This window comes from Siphateles boraxobius, unplaced genomic scaffold (genome assembly GCF_051911475.1).
Source record: "Siphateles boraxobius isolate OS27281-9 unplaced genomic scaffold, OSU_SipBor_1 130, whole genome shotgun sequence".
Lineage (NCBI taxonomy): Eukaryota > Metazoa > Chordata > Actinopteri > Cypriniformes > Leuciscidae > Siphateles > Siphateles boraxobius.
The window spans coordinates 13,905,388-13,921,934 of NW_027508734.1; the positions used below are offsets into that span (position 1 = coordinate 13,905,388).

Here is a 16,547-nt window from a genome sequence, read left to right on the forward strand (position 1 = left end):
ATGCATACTGCAGTCCCTTTTGTCTTGCTCTCTCAGATATTTCACATGTTCGCCAAAAAATATTAATTATCTCATTGGGAATGTCTGACACCGGTGCATACACACTGTAATAGACGTGCCAGGCGCGAAAGCTTGACAGGCGTAGCAACAGTAACTAGGGAGGCCGGGGCTTAGCGAAGGGTCAATTGTGAGTTATAAAGTCAGAATTGCGTAATATAAAGTCGCAATTGCGAGAAATAGTTAGAATTGCATGACATAAATCACTAGATGATCAAAACCAAACAGATGTTTTCATTTTTGGCAGAGTATTGGGTGCACGAACTGAACAGGCTCCGCCCTCTTTTGGAAAGTGGGGTGGGGAGCAGCAGCTCATTTGCATTTAAAGATATATGCACGAAAACATGTTTTTCCTTCCACTCAAAAATGAATTAATAAAGGAAGTCCAAGTCAACATGGAATAATACTGGGGTAGGCAACATCGGTCTTGGAGAGCCACTGTCCTGCAGTGATTAACTCCAACCCTAAAAAAAATGTGCCTGTATACAGTAGTAATCCTGAATACATTGATTAGCTGGTTCAATTGTTTGATTAGGGTTGGAGCTAAACTCTGCAGAACAGTGGCTCTCCGGGACCGACCTGCTCTTGCCTAACCCTGGTATAATAAAATATCTGTGGGGTATTTTGAGCTGAAACTTCATAGACACATTCTGGGTACCCCTGAGACTTATATTACATCTTGTAAAAATGGGCACAATCGGTCCCCTTTAACGTTTTAAGAAACTGTTTATGTTTTGTCATTTTTATTAGTTTTTTTTTATGTCTTTGTAGACATATAAATATGTTAAATTTATATAAATATATAAGTTAGTATTTTTAGTATGTTTAGTAACTTGATAAATGCTGCCTTACCAACTACCTGAAATAAAATGAGTAACTATTTTAAATTCTATTTTCATTGTTGATTATAATTCGAGTAAATATATATTTTTAATGTTTTCAGTTTATTTAGCGATAATAACTCTGGTTCAAGCTGCAGACAAGCTCTTCTATTTTTTTCCTCAACTCATCTGACAAAAGCATACGCACCCAATCAGACGTCTACGTTTGGCAGCTTGCAGTACGTCCGGCCCTAACAGGGAAATTACTGTGTTCCCAGGCTTCATTAGACAAAGACAGCATACAGACAATGTCAGGAAATGTTGCCCTGTTGTCATCCTCCCAGGTGGTGCAGCTTTATTTAAGGACAATGACGCACCGTCCCATCTAACCTTTGGTCCTTCTGGAGAGACAATAACAGGCCCTGGGCAGGGTCTGCGGGGCTGAGGATGATTTTGGAGAGTAAAAAGGTTCGACTGTACAGTTCCACTGAGCATTCTGTAAAAACACAAAGCTGTAAGAGCAAGCTACTGTAAGACATGATCTGCAGAAATATTATGCTGAGGAATAAAGCAGTTGGTGGTCAAAAGAAGGTGTGGGTGTATGAGAGGGCAGTGTGAAAAAACTGCTGGTCCAAGGTCAGCCAAAGGGGAAGGATGAGGAATTTCAGCTCTGTTTGAATTCCTGCCAAACTCTCCCTGCCTCTCAGGCTGGGAGGATTTCTGGGTGGTTTATGCTGAATATTCAGGGCAGATGTCAAACTAACAGATGGCACAGGGCAATGTATCCTCCCCATATGATCCACATTAATATTACAGCAATCCTGCACCTATATATACGGTCAAACCAAAATTTATTCAGACACCTTCAACATTTCTCACATTATCACAGTTTGCTCGCTATAGTTTAGAAAATGATAATAAAATATGATAAGAACTTATCAAATAGTTATCAAATCAGTTGACATTTCACTGGTTTTGGCCATCCTTCTGTAAGATTGTCTCACAAATTAATTAGGTTGAATAGCTGTCAGCTGTTTAATTGAAGTACACAATTATATAATACCAATTTAGGTTAAGGAAACACCAAGCAATGCTTTATTTTGGTCAGTCTGTGGTGCAAAATGGTTGTATTAGCAATTAAAGAAAAAACACTAAAGGAAAACATGGTCAGGTCAAAGTGTCCCAAATTTTTATAGATTTTACTAGTCCACTGTATGAAGAATGTTTGGGTATAATATGTCACAATTTACTTTATTTTGCTATCCTCACATACATAAATGAACTTAAGTGGCCTTTTACCCACTAGTAAAAAATATATAAACAATTATATGGTGACTGAAACTATGTAATTCATATTGGTACCTGTTTGTGGAAAATTTTAAATAGAAAATAATACATTATTTTGAGTGTTATATTGCTTTAACAAAACGTTTTGTATAGAGTAACTTATGCAACAACTTTACTGTCGCTGCGTCTCTGTGAACAGTGTTTCTCATTGAATTCTCAAGTTTAGTGACTGATTTGATGACTCCTTTATGATGACAGTTGTTTGTTTCGTTACAGAACGAATTAGTGTTTTTGAACGAATCGGTTCTATCTTACCAAAAATTGTAAATTAATTACAGTATATAATCACCTGAGAAAGTATTCTCTGTAACTGCTATTCTAAGCCACTACTAAACATTTAGATTTATGAATCTATAGGCAGTTATACATTTTAATTTTTACCAACTGCAGATTCAACGCTGAAAATGAAACTTGATCTGCCCTTCGCAAACGTTTGCACAATGACCTGGGTGTGTGTCTTTTATGTGAGCAGAGGGATATATGATGCTATCAGTATCAAATCACACTAGACTGACATTTGGCCTTGGTTACCAAGAGACGTCCCACTTCTGACCAAGACGACAGCTGTTGCATGACACACTAAACCTAAACCAACCTACAAGGGTGAATGAGTTTCTCTCAAGTATGTTGTCTATTTCTGTGGTCTAACCTACTACTAAATGTTCTAGTCTATAGTCTCTCTATTTGCAGATTTATGCCAATTTAAGCAAAACAAAAGGTAAAAAAAGACAAATATTTAGGCCTAAATTTAAAGGTGCTCTAAGCGATGTTGGGTGACATCTTGTTGACATTTAAAGTATTGTCAAACAAAACGGAGGCTAGCTAGACCCTCCCTCCTCCTCATCCGCGCACCAACACGGTTTCGTGGTGCGGGTTAGCCCAGTTTGTTTTTGTTTTCGTTTGTGGAGGGGTGTCTGCAGAGGCCGCGTTTTTCAGTGTGTTCAGGGGACAGCCAGCTAGCGGATAGTGAGGAGATGTTTGCTGTATGTGACAAAAAATGTTTTGGCCTAAAAAACACGTGACACGATTTAGGCCCTGTCCACACGGAGACGTATTTAGCTGAATACGTACAAATTTTGTATCGTATTTGCGTTTCGTCCAGACGGATCCGGCGTTTTGGGAGACTGAAACCGCTATTTTTTGAAAACGGGTCCCAGAGTGGATAAATCTGAAACCGACACCCTTGCGTTTTCGTGTGTACGGCCAATCCGTTCATTTTGTGAAACAATGATGTCATCACACCACGTGTCAGCATTAGTCACACCGCTACATCACACGTAACAGCAACAACAATGGCAGACTATATGCTTGTGATTGTGCTGCAGAAGCTACTGAGCCTATTAGCTTTACTAAAGCAAAATCTTCTGCTCCTATGCTACTACGGTGAGCAATCTTCGTCTTCACCTTGCTGTCGTGTTGGGTTCGTATAGAGCGCGCAAGGTTATGCGCATGCTCCAAATCTTCTTCTCCTTGTTTAGTGTATCAGTGTGGCAGATTTACAGCACCACATACTGGTCTGGCATGTATACCACATCGTTTTAAGTCGGTTTCAGTGGTTTCGTGTGTACGCATATATTTCTTGAGAAGACGCTGTGTTTACGTAAAAAAAAAAAAGAACGGATAGGGAGAGCTCTGGCTTCGTGTGGATGTGGCCTTAGAGCACCTTTGAGATTTTTGTATTTAAATTGCATCTTTTTGGATTGCACAGTTTTAATATAAACATTAAAATAAAGTTAATGTGATGCATATTTGTCAGTCATACATAAATGAAACGGTATATATATTTATCATAAATAAATCCAATTTGTTTCAGTTTTATACATTGTAAGTAATAAATATTGCTTATTCCACTTGCCAGCCATTTCAGTGGACATATTGAATCAAATTACAAGTTTGCACCATTAACAGATTTATGCTGATTTGAAATTTTTCTTTTTATAAATGCATTTGAAAAATTATTTTATGATTTAAATTAAATCAAATGGATGCAAATTTGCCATGATTTGATTTGACATGCCATTATTTTTTTGAGTCGTTACATTTTGTTGTTACCCGTTTCATTTATGCACGACTGACAAATATGGATAACATTTAATTAGTTTTAATAAGTTTATTAGTTTGTTTGTTAAACCGGTCTAATTCAAATGGATGGAAATTTTATATGCAATTTAAATACATAAATCTTATGTTTATGCCTACTTTTTTATTTTGAGGACATGACAGAAAAAGAGCAACAAAAAATGTATAGACTAGAAATTCCCCTCAAACGGCCCTTCTATAACTGAGAAGACATTGTTAGATGGCAATTTGATAAGGTTTTTCCATAAATTATGAGCTCAGTGTCATTTTAATCTCACCACACGCATCTTATTAGTTCTCAAATGAGTAACAAAGTGTTAATGCCACCAGAAATGATATGGCGGATTAGACCCATATCCACAGTATCAAAACTTGCCAAATGTGTGAGTTTGTGTTAATGAATTTAAACAAAGTCCTAAACCTAAGTATTAAATTTTACCGCTGATTATACATCATTTGTGCTCCTTTAGCAGATGCTTCTATCCAAAACAACTCAACTGGACAAGCACCACTTTCATCTTCTAGTGCATTGTGTATTCATCATTGACAACATGACTGTGTGTATGAATAATTACATGTACAATTTCTAAGAGAAAACCCTGCTTTTCCTCCTAAACATGTCAATCACATTTCATTATAGATGTTAACATTCCAGACATCCCTTTCTCCCACATCATCCGTACGTCTCCCTGCTTTAAGAGGGTGAGGTGTTTACACTGATAATAACGAATCTGAAACAGGATACTGGGTGACTGGGGGAGAAGAAGACAGACCCTCACAGCACACGCTTGAATAATAGGACAGGGAAGAGCTTACTCTTCTCTCCTTTAAGCAGGAAATGGGCGAAACCTGGGTTGAAATTATTTCTCCGACATTTTGTGCTGTGAAGGAAGCGTCTCCTGATAGAAGAGGTCATTTGGTTTCCTGTTGTGCACCAACAGTCCCCCAACCCCCCCAACACACATTTCAACCCCAAATTTTTTTTTAAATTAAAATGCATAGATATTTTAATAACACAAGCACAAAAAGCACAAATTCTCATTGTAATTTAACGTTTCTGTAATTTCCTTTGAATCTCACTGAGAATAGTTAATATTACAAGACAGTGACTGTATGAGTGTTTTACTATTTCAGAAATATTAATTATATTTTACTTAGTGCTGTCAAATTGATTAATTGACTCTAGCACAAGAGTTTGTTTAAATGAGTGTATGTGTGTATATACACATTATATATATATATATATATATATATATATATATATATATATATATATATATATATATATATAAATATAAATTTATGATATAGTATTTATATAGTAAAGGGCTGTCAAATCAATTAATCACACATGTATGCATAAACGTGTGTTTCTTATACACACACACACACACACACACACACACACACACACACACACACACACACACACACACACACATATATATATATACTGTATATATATATATGTGTGTGTGTCTGTGTGTGTGTGTTTGTGTGTATATATAAGACACACACGTCAATGCATACATGTCATTAATTGATTTGACAGCCCATTACTATATAAATACTATATATGTAATAAAATGATTTATGATTTACTATTTACATCATATACAATTTTTGTTTCGCATTACAGTAATGAGAATTTTGGGTTAAAATGTGCATTATTTTCATAAAAATAATGCAAAAGTTCACAGAAGATGAACATTCAAAGTAGAGGCATTATTAAAAAATTCTTTAGATTTTTGGGCATAATATGACAAGGATATTGACAGATTTAGTGAGATTTACCATAACGCAAATCGTTGTTTTTATAGTTAGACTTTAAAAACCAAAAAAGACACCAAGAGTTTCCCATAACTTAAACCAGAGATATTAAGTAAAAATTGCTAGTAGGTCTTTCACTAATGGACTAATCAGGGATTTTCCATGTACAGGAAATGTGTGGAATAAACGGCTACACATAAGATGTGTGGCGGAAGAGATAAACATTCCAGACTTCAAACACACAGATGAAGGTAGCAGGAGGCTTATCGAGGACTATGATAACAAATGGAACACATCAGGAACTAGTCAAGGTAGCTTTTACGTAAAGGAGCTCTTCAAGGCACCAACACAATAATCCATAGCTTTAACTTCACCAATCCGCCTGTATAGAAATTTGGAGAAAATCAAATGCTTCACTAAAAATGACTTAAAGTGCTTGGATGCATCATTCATGATAAATCACATTAAATTGCTCAGAGCACACATTTTGTTCATCCAGTGAAAACGTTCGGCCTCTTTCATAGATTTAAAATAATCAAGTATTTTAATCTTTAGAGTAGACTGAGATGTCACACCATAGTTATGAGAAACAACATTTTTAATTACTTGAAATAAATACTCCAGTACATGCATGATAGAAAATGAGAGGGTGGGCAAGGGGGGGAAAACAGCACATTAAAATATCATTTAAAGTCTTGTAAATAGTGTAAAACCTATGGCACACACTCACAGCAGCTTTAACTCATTACAAATTCACACATGGAATACGAACAATATGATGCTGATGATTTCTACAGATCTTAATGACATCCATTCAGCTAAACACTGAGGTAAAGACTTTCTGTTTCATTTTAAGGCTTCTGTTGTAAAGACCACTTTTGGCAATATTCTCAACCGACAAGAGGATTTGCTGAAAAGTTGTCAGTTTTAGTAAAAGCTACTTTTTTTCACAATCACATCCAGTATGAGAAAAAAAACCTATAAATGTGACCTTGAGTAAAGCCGACTGCCATGAAAAGTTAATTTAGATGGATAAACACTAAATTTACTCAAATTAAGGCTGGGCAATATAGCTACTTTCATTGTATTTAGATTTTCCATTTGTTTTCAATTTTTAAATGTTTTTTTTTTGTCCCCCGTGAAAAAGACAGAATGTTTAGTCACAAAAAGTTTACTGCGAAAATCAACACTAGTTTATATACTTATTTAAATGAACCTCTTATTTGCATCATGTTTACAGTAATGACAGGATTCGAGCATGTAGAACACAATATGTGATCGTGCTGAATGAAAACTCCCGCTTTTGAGCAGTATTGAGTGGATTCCCCACTGACTTATTTAAGCACCTATGATTGGTCATTGTGTTCGGAGCTAAACAGACATGTCTGTGATTGGCTACGATGCTCAACGCTGTTAAACATGTTGGAAATAGAAACATTTGAAGCTGTTTACAGAGCTCTCACACACATAAGCGGGGGAGTGTTTGAAAGCAGCTGCTTACTGTCTTTCTAAGACAAACCTTTAACATTAAAAGATAACATCGCCAATATTCAAACTATCGCCCAGCCCTAACTCGTACTATACAGGGGTTAGACCTGATTAGATTCTTTGGTACTTCAAAAATAGCGTGCCGGGGAGGAGTTTTAATTCACAGAATGAGAGTTAACTGGCGGTAAAGTTCTAGGTGAGGATCGTTCCCTTAGTGCCTGAGACAAGAGAGTGCATCCGTCCGAGACGGCGCATGCAGAGTTGCGCAGACGCTCCCGGTAGACGGGCATCTGGCAGCTGCTCTCGGGATGCTGGGAAATATCCCTGAGGCCCTGGGTCATGAGCACGCAGGCCGACACCACGCTCATGGCGCCGCCCAGGACGGCCGTCTGCACCCCCTTGCCCTCGGGGGTGATGGCGGCGGCTTTGCCGAGGAACTGCGGCTCTGTGGCGAAACCCACCAAGGCGTGGACGGCCTGCACAAGCGGGCCACTGAAGAGAACGCAGCGGTTGCGGGTCAGCTCGCTGGGGCAGGCCTTCAGCTCACGCATGCACGCCAACAGAGCCGTGGCGCTTGTGCTCATGCACTTTACGCTAGCTTTGAACTGCTCCTTGGCGAACTTGTCCTTGGATTTATCACTGGCCAGAGAGGAGGCGTCCGTGAGCGTGGTGAGATTCTTCAGGATGTTCTGCGACACCTCCAGAAGGAGCTGCGGCGTCAGGTCGGCCAGAGCTGTTAGGCGTAGAGTGTTGCACGTCTGCTCCACTTCGTGGCGGCAGCGGGTGACTTTATAGCGGTCCACCAGTCCGGGAACGGCAGCCTGTGAGCCCGGGATCTCCACGGCCGCCAAGTACGCGGCATGCGCCGAATACTCTGTCAGCGAGACCACCAGGTCCCCCATCTCCAACAGTCGGTCCCCGACCTCAACAAACTTCCCCATGTTGAGCTGGCTCTGAATGTCATGAACAATAATAGACAACTCCTTAGTTCGGGCGATCAAGGTGTCGCGACATTTCTCGAACGTCTCTGCTATGGGCAGGCCGTCGGGGTTCACCACCGGCCTGGTCTCGCTGGACAGCAGGAGCAGGTCCGCCACCAGCTGCATTTTGCTCTTGCATGCGTCACAGATGGATAAAAGTCTTTTCCTTTGTTGCAAGCTGCCACTAGGGATGTTGGTAGAAACCTCACTATCTGATTTTCCAGAGCCACTACTAGCCATAGTAGTGTGGTCGCTCTAATGTTCAAAATAAAGATCGCAACACACGTTTTCTTGAGCGAAACATGTGAATTATGTCATTTTCTTCAGTAATAAAAGATTTCCACACCTTTTCAAGGATAGTGAAACTGGCCAAAGAGTCTTCTATAATGTCCTTCAGAAGAAAAAGTCCACTCAGCTTCTTTGCGAACACACAGGACACTTTGATAACTCAAAATAATATGAAACTTCACTCAATGCACTTGCGAGAATAAGGGAAGTACTTTTGAAAAAATATTCTTATAATATAAAATGCGGGCAAAATAGGCTGGTGAGAGCTATAGTTAAATATCCCTTCAATTGAAAAACTCTGAATTGCCCAATGTTTAAATAATAAGATTTTAGGTGTGCATAATGAAAGAAACAATAAAATTCACAACTACCTCTGTTAAGGTAGGCTACAGTCTGATCAGTTTCACAGGTTGTCAATGTTGCTCCAACAATGCAAACAAACCCAAAAAATCTTTTAAAAGGCTACTGCAGTGCCATGAACGAGAAGATGCCCAGATGAAGGCAGGTTGACTTCCACAATCTGTCATTTCAGGTTTTCTTCGTGTCATGCCAATTAAATGCATTTAAATACACGTCCTGCAATATGATGCTGATGATGTGTTGACCGTCTTGCTGACCCTGCGTCCGAAGCGCGAGACGCGCGGGCGCCCCGTCGCCACTGCACCATCATCCCACGAGACCTTGAAAACTCATAAAATATTCCCGAACGACTTTCAGCCGTTTCTTTTTCGTACACAATCCAAGTTCTGTGGGAAAACACAGTTCCTTATGCATATCTATTGTCCATACGCCCTCTCCAGCAGAAAAGCAGCGGTTGTCCAGTGGCAGATAGTTTCGCTTTTGCTTGCCATTGTTTTAACGTTCAGCTTAATGTTTTAATGTAGTTTCCTCGACAATAACGAACTTAGTTCGCTACTGAGACTCTCGCGCGTCGGTTGTAGTCTCCCGCTACATCTTGCGTATCAGGAAGCGGCGGGAGGGTGTGGCTGAATAGCCTGTTAGCTTCCCTCAAACTCCCGACACTTTTATACACTCCACAACCATTATTCCTGGTCATAGAGACGAAACTCCTCCTTTTAATCCAGCAGCTGCTCAACCGATACGCTTATTTTTCAGAAGTAACGTTAGTCGCGCGAGAAGTCGTGTTCATTCTTCACCAGTCATCGTTTCCCGAGGCCCCGATGTGAGACTCAACTGCCGGTCTGAGGGCAAAAGTTACACCCAAAGACAAATTCCAGAGAAGTTCCTTGAGTTACCCTTTTCGTTTGTTTGGTTTTTCTTGTTTCTGGTGTTTCACCCCTACAGTTTGCGCTTCCCTGTAAATCCAACAGGTCTCTCGCGTGTGGGGTATTTACTACTTTCACAATGTTCGCTTTCAGAGCGGCATAGAGTGAATAATTTTTTGTTTAGCAGAAACGCCGGTTACATTATTATGCTTTTGTATTTTAAACGTACGGTTTTCTGAACTGAAACATTTTGTTGTTTTGACTCTCTTGAATAGATTTGCCCTCACATCTTTGTGTTGTTTAAAGTATAATATAGTGTTTAAATAATAATAATTTGCTCCATTTATTTATATTGATGTGTGCAATAAGTACTTTTTGATTATTTATCTATTATTATATTGTTATATTATATGTATATATATATAACATATTATTATATCTTAGTGCTGTGGGATTTTAGTTGTAAGTATACATTTTCGTGGGGTCCTAATGCAAATAATAAGAAACAAAAAGTCACCCTACCGCGCTCATAAAAATATCAGATTTGCCTCAAAACAGCTGATTTATCTTGGGCAGGGAAATCGGATTCACCGATGCAAAACTATGACGTAAATGCAGTAGAGTACTTTTCATTAGACAAAAAGAGACGCTGGGAGTGTGGAGGAGCCAATGAGAAACTACAGGGTGGGGCTGTTGCACTGAAAGCACTCCTCTTTGGACATGGGAAGGGCTTTCGTCAGAACTATGGGTCGTATATGATTATCTAAATTTTGCATTTTGAGGATTTACAAGCATACGCATTCTTAAGTACACGTTGGCCTATCGTTAACCCTTGACATTACATTTTACGACAGTGTGTTTCTCAATTGCCCAGTTTCAAACAACAGATGCTCTTCATATTCAATAGGCTATAGATCCCTGACGAAGGCCTTGTTTGGTCTGATTCCTTATTAAATTCCAAAAGTATACAGCTACTGGATTACACAAAGCATTTGTTATGAAGTGTGTTGTATCTGAACTGGGGGCTGAGGGAGGCTGTGAACACTGCATGTTAGTTGTACAGCTGCACGGGGCACTGAGCCATTGGGTGGGGTGTCCTGAGAGGAAACAGTTCCGATTCTGTTGAATGAGCCGCACACACTTCATATGAGTCCCATGACAAGCACTTTAGAGACCCAGCCTGTGAAGTGCAGAGCTGAAAAACCCCGAAATCGGAATTATTTTGTTTCCTCTTCCTTTAATAACAAGCAAGTTTAGCTGTGACTGTCTTGTTTCTTTTTGTTTTTATTGTTTGTCTTGTTATTGCATACACTTTAAAATTATACATGCACTTTTGTTTGAATGCAAATATTGAACTTTATATTTAATGCATACAAAAAATGTTTTAGGGGGTAATATAAAATCAACATAAGAGTGTCGGGTATCGAAATATCAAATAAATACTGAATGTAAAATTAGGTGAAAATATAGACCTGAGTAAATTAATTAAATAAGAGTATGTTCATTTTCTTCAGAATAATCAGTGAAGCATAACAATATTGTAATTCTGTACATGTCAGTATTTATTTTCCTAAATGCCAAATCAATGTAGATAATATAGAACAGCTTTTAAAATAGAGTTAGTGAATGTTATTATTTTATTACATAAGAATGTAAATCCACTAAGATATGCATTGAAACTCTTTCAAAGAGGCAAAATCTGAAACTAAATTAAAAGATTTCCAAACGGAGGGCTAAATGTGGATTATTTTATTTTGTCTTATTGTTTTCCATGTACACTTATTAACTTTCTCTATAGGTCCCCATACAGATTTTTCATTTCACACTTTATTACTTAATTATTTAATTTACATGTATATGATTGTATTTTGTGTTATATTTTCCTTGCAACAAATAAATGGAAGAGAAAAAAAATCCCGCAATAGTAGGCCACGTGATCAGGCAAACACGCCCTCTTCCTTTAGCCAATGACGAGCGGAAAGATTTTACCCAATCAGCGAGCTCCAGGTTTAAAGATGGCGACTCCCGTTAGCAGCAGGACTGTATCAGTATTGCTTTTTCTCATATTTTTCATATCGGTTCATTGTACAGAAACTAAAGCAAAGAAGAAGAAAGACATAAGGGACTATAATGACGCGGATATGGCCAGACTGCTGGAGGAGTGGGAGGTATGAACGAACTCATCCAAGCTGCAGCTGCAGACATTGCAAGCGCTGTTTTCTGTGCTGATGCAGACGACATCAGTCATGTGCCTCTCACAATAAAATAGCACGGTAACCGACAAAATACCATCGTTTTGTCATTATGTTTATGTAAGTGCGTCTGTATGTTACTCGACCCGACATTTTTATCGATTAACTACCACATTTGTAGTAACAGTAACTGCCATAACTAGAATTTTGACGTAAACTTTTAACATGGTTACAGTGTGTTCCACACTTGTTTTTTTGGTATATTCTTGTACATAATTTCTGTGTATGTACACGCTTAAAGTTTTTTCTACAATGTTTTCAAATGTTCCTTCCTAAATTGTAGTATTTATTTTGTATGCATATTGCATTAGATAGAAAGATGGATAGATAGATTTACACATTTTATAGGGAACACTCCTTGAGTCAAAGGTTGCCTGTGAAAGACTATGGTTCACAGAATTACCCAGGTAGTGTCACAGTCATTTACAAATTATTAGTATAGTATACAAAGATTTAAAGATTAAAGCTATTGAAATATTGCCTGCATATATTTACATTCTAAATCTACACTGGACAATGCATTAAAATTGGAAAATATTTAATATTATAAGTAAGCCTATAAAATATTTAGATTTTAAAATTGTATGTTTTAAAATGAAATCTTATAAATATTATATTAATAAAGTTAAGTATTTAAATATAAAATATTGAATATCTGATTGCTCTAATGTTGCTCTAATATCGTTAACAAATGTTCCCTTCTTGCTTGACATTCCATAAGTTACATAATTTTGATCTCCCACGCCCAGCCCTAACTACCAGTAAATTCAATTTTGCCATTTTTAAAAAGAGATTTTCTTTCTTCAGTGTTTCTCATTGACATCTTTTCATTTATGACAGAAAGATGATGACATCGAAGAGGGTGATTTACCGGAGCACAAAAGGTCTCCTCCACCCATCGACTTCTCTAAAATAGATGCATCCAAACCAGAGGAGCTCTTGAAGATGTCCAAGAAGGGAAAGACGTTGATGGTGTTTGCCTCTGTGACAGGAAACCCGACAGAGAAGGAGACAGAAGAGATCACCAGCCTGTGGCAGGGAAGCCTCTTCAATGCCAACTTTGATGTTCAGAGGTAACAACTAGGGCTAGGCAATGTGGATGAAAAAAAATCATATCTCTATTAGGGATAAGTAATGATTTTCGAATATTCGATTTAGTTGATTTTATTATAGAATATCGAATAGGTTGTGTGATTATTGTCTTTTGTTTTCCTGAAAAAATACCCATGTTTTCGGATCTGATGCGGTGGTGACGCGTTCATGATGCCAATAACGCACCTAAAAGCTGTCAATCTACTCCCAGACGACAGAATAAGATAGGCCTACACATCGTCTCACAATGTAGCCTATACATGCATGTGTGCGTGCATGTGGGGGAGGGGTGCGCCCCCCCCCCCCCCCGAATAATACCCAGCGATCTTCGAATATTATTTTTGCTTGAAATGCCCATCCCTAATCTCTATATTTTTGGGTTGAATGACGATATGCAGGATATATCTCTGTATTATCTACTTTTTTTCTATTTGGATAAAAAAAGGGCCTTTTTTTGTTATTTCACATCTTGGCCAGTGTTGTTCTACAAACAATGTTCATATTGAAGGCTATGAAAACAAATCTAGTCAATGTAACCATGTAGGTTGTGCTTTGTATTATGGGCAAAGGAAGGGTTAAAATCAAATTACATTATAACATTGTAACAACCTTAGTCAACCCTAAATTAACCCTAAATTAAAATTAAATTAAAACAAAAGCACTAAACGTTAACTGGTAAGAGGAACACTCATTCTATAGTCACTTTACAGTTACTGCTATCATAAAAATACACTTACTTGAGGTTTAAAATTCTACATATGGCACATTTAATGTCAAAACAAATATTTTAACAATGTATATTTTAGTCAGAATGATTGTGCTCTTATTCTGTAGAGTGGTGCAGGTATGATTGTAAATTTGTAGGCAAAAAACATGGAAACAAATTAGCATTTTAGCACTTATGGTTCCATCGTCCTGAAGCCAGTGGGTTTTTGGTTAAAATGCTGAAAGATTATAATTTCACGTTTTATTCTACGACATAAAATACATCAGTATTACCCCACTTGTGAATATTTTCTTTTTTTTTTTGAGCTGTTACGAGTCTTGAAAAATGCGATTGCTAACAAGTGGCTAAATGGGACTTCAGAGGCTGTCAGGAAGATTAAATGTAATCACGTTGAACAGGTAAACTCTGCTTTTACAGCCTCGTTATGCTTATAATTGTGCTCTTATCAGCTCTTCTAACTCAAAGTTTCGGGGAAAATCTTTTTTAGATAAAAACTGAAAGAGTTGTCGAAAGCTTAGTGATGGTGACTTTGAAGTCGTGGGACTGAGGTGTAGTGCGTTTATAGGCTACCTTTAGCTTTTTACTTCTGGCGACTGCATTTTAGGCTTCAAAATTCATAAAATTATGTACATTTTCTGAAAATGATCTTGATGGACAAAACGTGTAAGCATGATAAACTTTTGTTGATCACAGAGCTTGTTTTTTTTGCAATAATCCAAAAGCCTATGGAAAAATCCTATTGGGTTTTTGTTACGGCTAACTGCTGATTGGCCTATAAAGTGATGTCATACCTGTACCACTCTGTTGCGCACCGTCTGTTTTACTCGCATGTGCGCGGTATCGCTTGTTCATGGAAGTTTAGTGGAGACTCGCTTCCATAAGGCTCATCCACTCCTGGCTACAAAATGGAAATATTTGCACGACTTTCTAACATTTACAGATGAAGAATATTCAGTCGTGTTCAAAAGTTTACATACACCTTGTGGAATCTGCAAAATGTTAATTTCCACAAAATAAGAGGGATAATACAAAATGCATGTTATTTCTTATTTAGTACTGTCCTGAATATGATATTTTACATAAAGACGTTTACATATAGTCCACAAGACAAAAATATATAAAAATGACCCTGATTTTCAATACTGTATCGTTACCTGAATGATCCAAGGCTTACAGAAGTATCAGAATGTGCGTACATGTTTCCCGGAAGACAAATTAAGTACAATTTACCTTGATCTTCAAGTTCAAAAAAGTTTTCACCCCCCGGCTCGTGCTTCGTGTTTCCTTCTGGAGCATCAGTGAACCTTTTTTTTTAATTTTTATAATAGTTGTGTTTAAGTCCCTATATTGTCCTCAGTGTGAAAAGATGGATCTCAAAATCACACAGTTGCTGCTATAAAGGGTTCAAATATGCGAAAGATGCATTTTGTAGATTTGAATCGCTGCTTTTATTTTAAGCCCCCCTAACTAGCTTTCTGTGTCTTGAAATGCTTTTTGGCGCTCTGTCAAAATCATTGAAGGTTACTGTTTGTATTATTCTCATCAGGTTTGTAGTGGGATCCAACCGTGTCATCTTCATGCTGCGTGACGGGAGTTACGCCTGGGAGATTAAAGACTTCCTGGTCGCTCAGGACCGCTGTGAGGATGTGACCGTGGAAGGACAGGTGTTCCCTGGGAAAGATGCCAAGAAAGATGCCAAGGGCAATGAGCAAAATGACACCAAGAAGAAAGGAGACAAGAAAGCAGCCAACCGAGCAAATAAAAGCAAGCAAGAGCTTTGATAGCTGAAGCTCAAAGGCACTAGGTCTTAATGGGACTGAAAAAGCGTTTCTCTAAAAGGTGTTACCAGCGTACTTTGATGCACAGATCACTAACGGTTGACTACAGTCAAATCATCTGTAGTTTCAATTTCTTTGATTTGTTTTACTATCACTCACCTAATTTTTTCACAGTCTGAATCAAAGAATAAACCAATTTTATAATTACATGTGCATTGCATTGATTATTTACAGTCAGTGTTGGGGAAAGTTACTTCTAAAAGTAATGCATTACAATATTGTTACTTGTTACTACCTAAAAAAGTAATTGCATTACTTTTTTGGAAATTAATGTATTACATTACTTTTGCATTACTTTTTGTTTGTTCTAATTGTTTTTTGTTAGGATATATATATATATGATGTTTGGCAAATGTAACATCCATTTCACACGGCAAGCGTGAGCAGCGATTGAGCGGAACTACATTGCCACTGCAGCTGCAGACGCGTGAGAGTATTCACACTGGAAGCGTTTTTACAGTATCACAGCAGCAGCTCCAAAGCTACACAGCAATTCTTTATAAAGACAACTAAAAATGTGTTTTTAGAAGTTGGTCATTTATAAAATTGATAGTCTTGAAAGTTTGTTATGGTGGGGTGTAC

General features: G+C 37.9%; 2 protein-coding genes across 3 annotated transcripts; one reads left to right on the forward strand and one right to left on the reverse strand.

The window, feature by feature from the left end:
* Positions 1-6,654: 6,654 nt before the first annotated feature.
* Positions 6,655-10,216, reverse strand: tlnrd1 (talin rod domain containing 1). Its single transcript, XM_077227955.1, has one exon. The coding sequence runs from the start codon at positions 8,780-8,782 to the stop codon at positions 7,718-7,720; it is 1,065 nt and encodes a 354-aa protein (XP_077084070.1). The 5' UTR covers positions 8,783-10,216; the 3' UTR covers positions 6,655-7,717.
* A 1,814-nt stretch (positions 10,217-12,030) lies between these two features.
* On the forward strand, positions 12,031-16,112 carry mesd (mesoderm development LRP chaperone). Of its 2 annotated transcripts, XM_077228072.1 has the most exons (4): positions 12,031-12,224; positions 13,153-13,192; positions 13,300-13,381; positions 15,674-16,112. In XM_077228072.1, the coding sequence occupies exons 1-4, from the start codon at positions 12,072-12,074 to the stop codon at positions 15,906-15,908; spliced, it is 510 nt and encodes a 169-aa protein (XP_077084187.1). In that variant the 5' UTR covers positions 12,031-12,071; the 3' UTR covers positions 15,909-16,112. The 2 variants fall into 2 exon arrangements, with proteins under 2 accessions (XP_077084187.1, XP_077084186.1); XM_077228071.1 differs by having other exon boundaries at positions 12,036-12,224; positions 13,149-13,381.
* Positions 16,113-16,547: the final 435 nt, after the last annotated feature.

What these genes read in the sequence shown, in the direction of transcription:
- tlnrd1 (XM_077227955.1), bottom strand. Translation starts at nt 8,782, where the DNA reads ATGGCTAGTAGTGGCTCTGGAAAATCAGATAGTGAGGTTTCTACCAAC.
- mesd (XM_077228071.1), top strand. Translation starts at nt 12,072, where the DNA reads ATGGCGACTCCCGTTAGCAGCAGGACTGTATCAGTATTGCTTTTTCTC. An exon ending in GACTGCTGGAGGAGTGGGAG is followed by an intron (nt 12,225 to 13,148) that starts GTATGAACGAAC and finishes CATTTATGACAG; the next exon opens with AAAGATGATGACATCGAAGA. An exon ending in GCCAACTTTGATGTTCAGAG is followed by an intron (nt 13,382 to 15,673) that starts GTAACAACTAGG and finishes TATTCTCATCAG; the next exon opens with GTTTGTAGTGGGATCCAACC.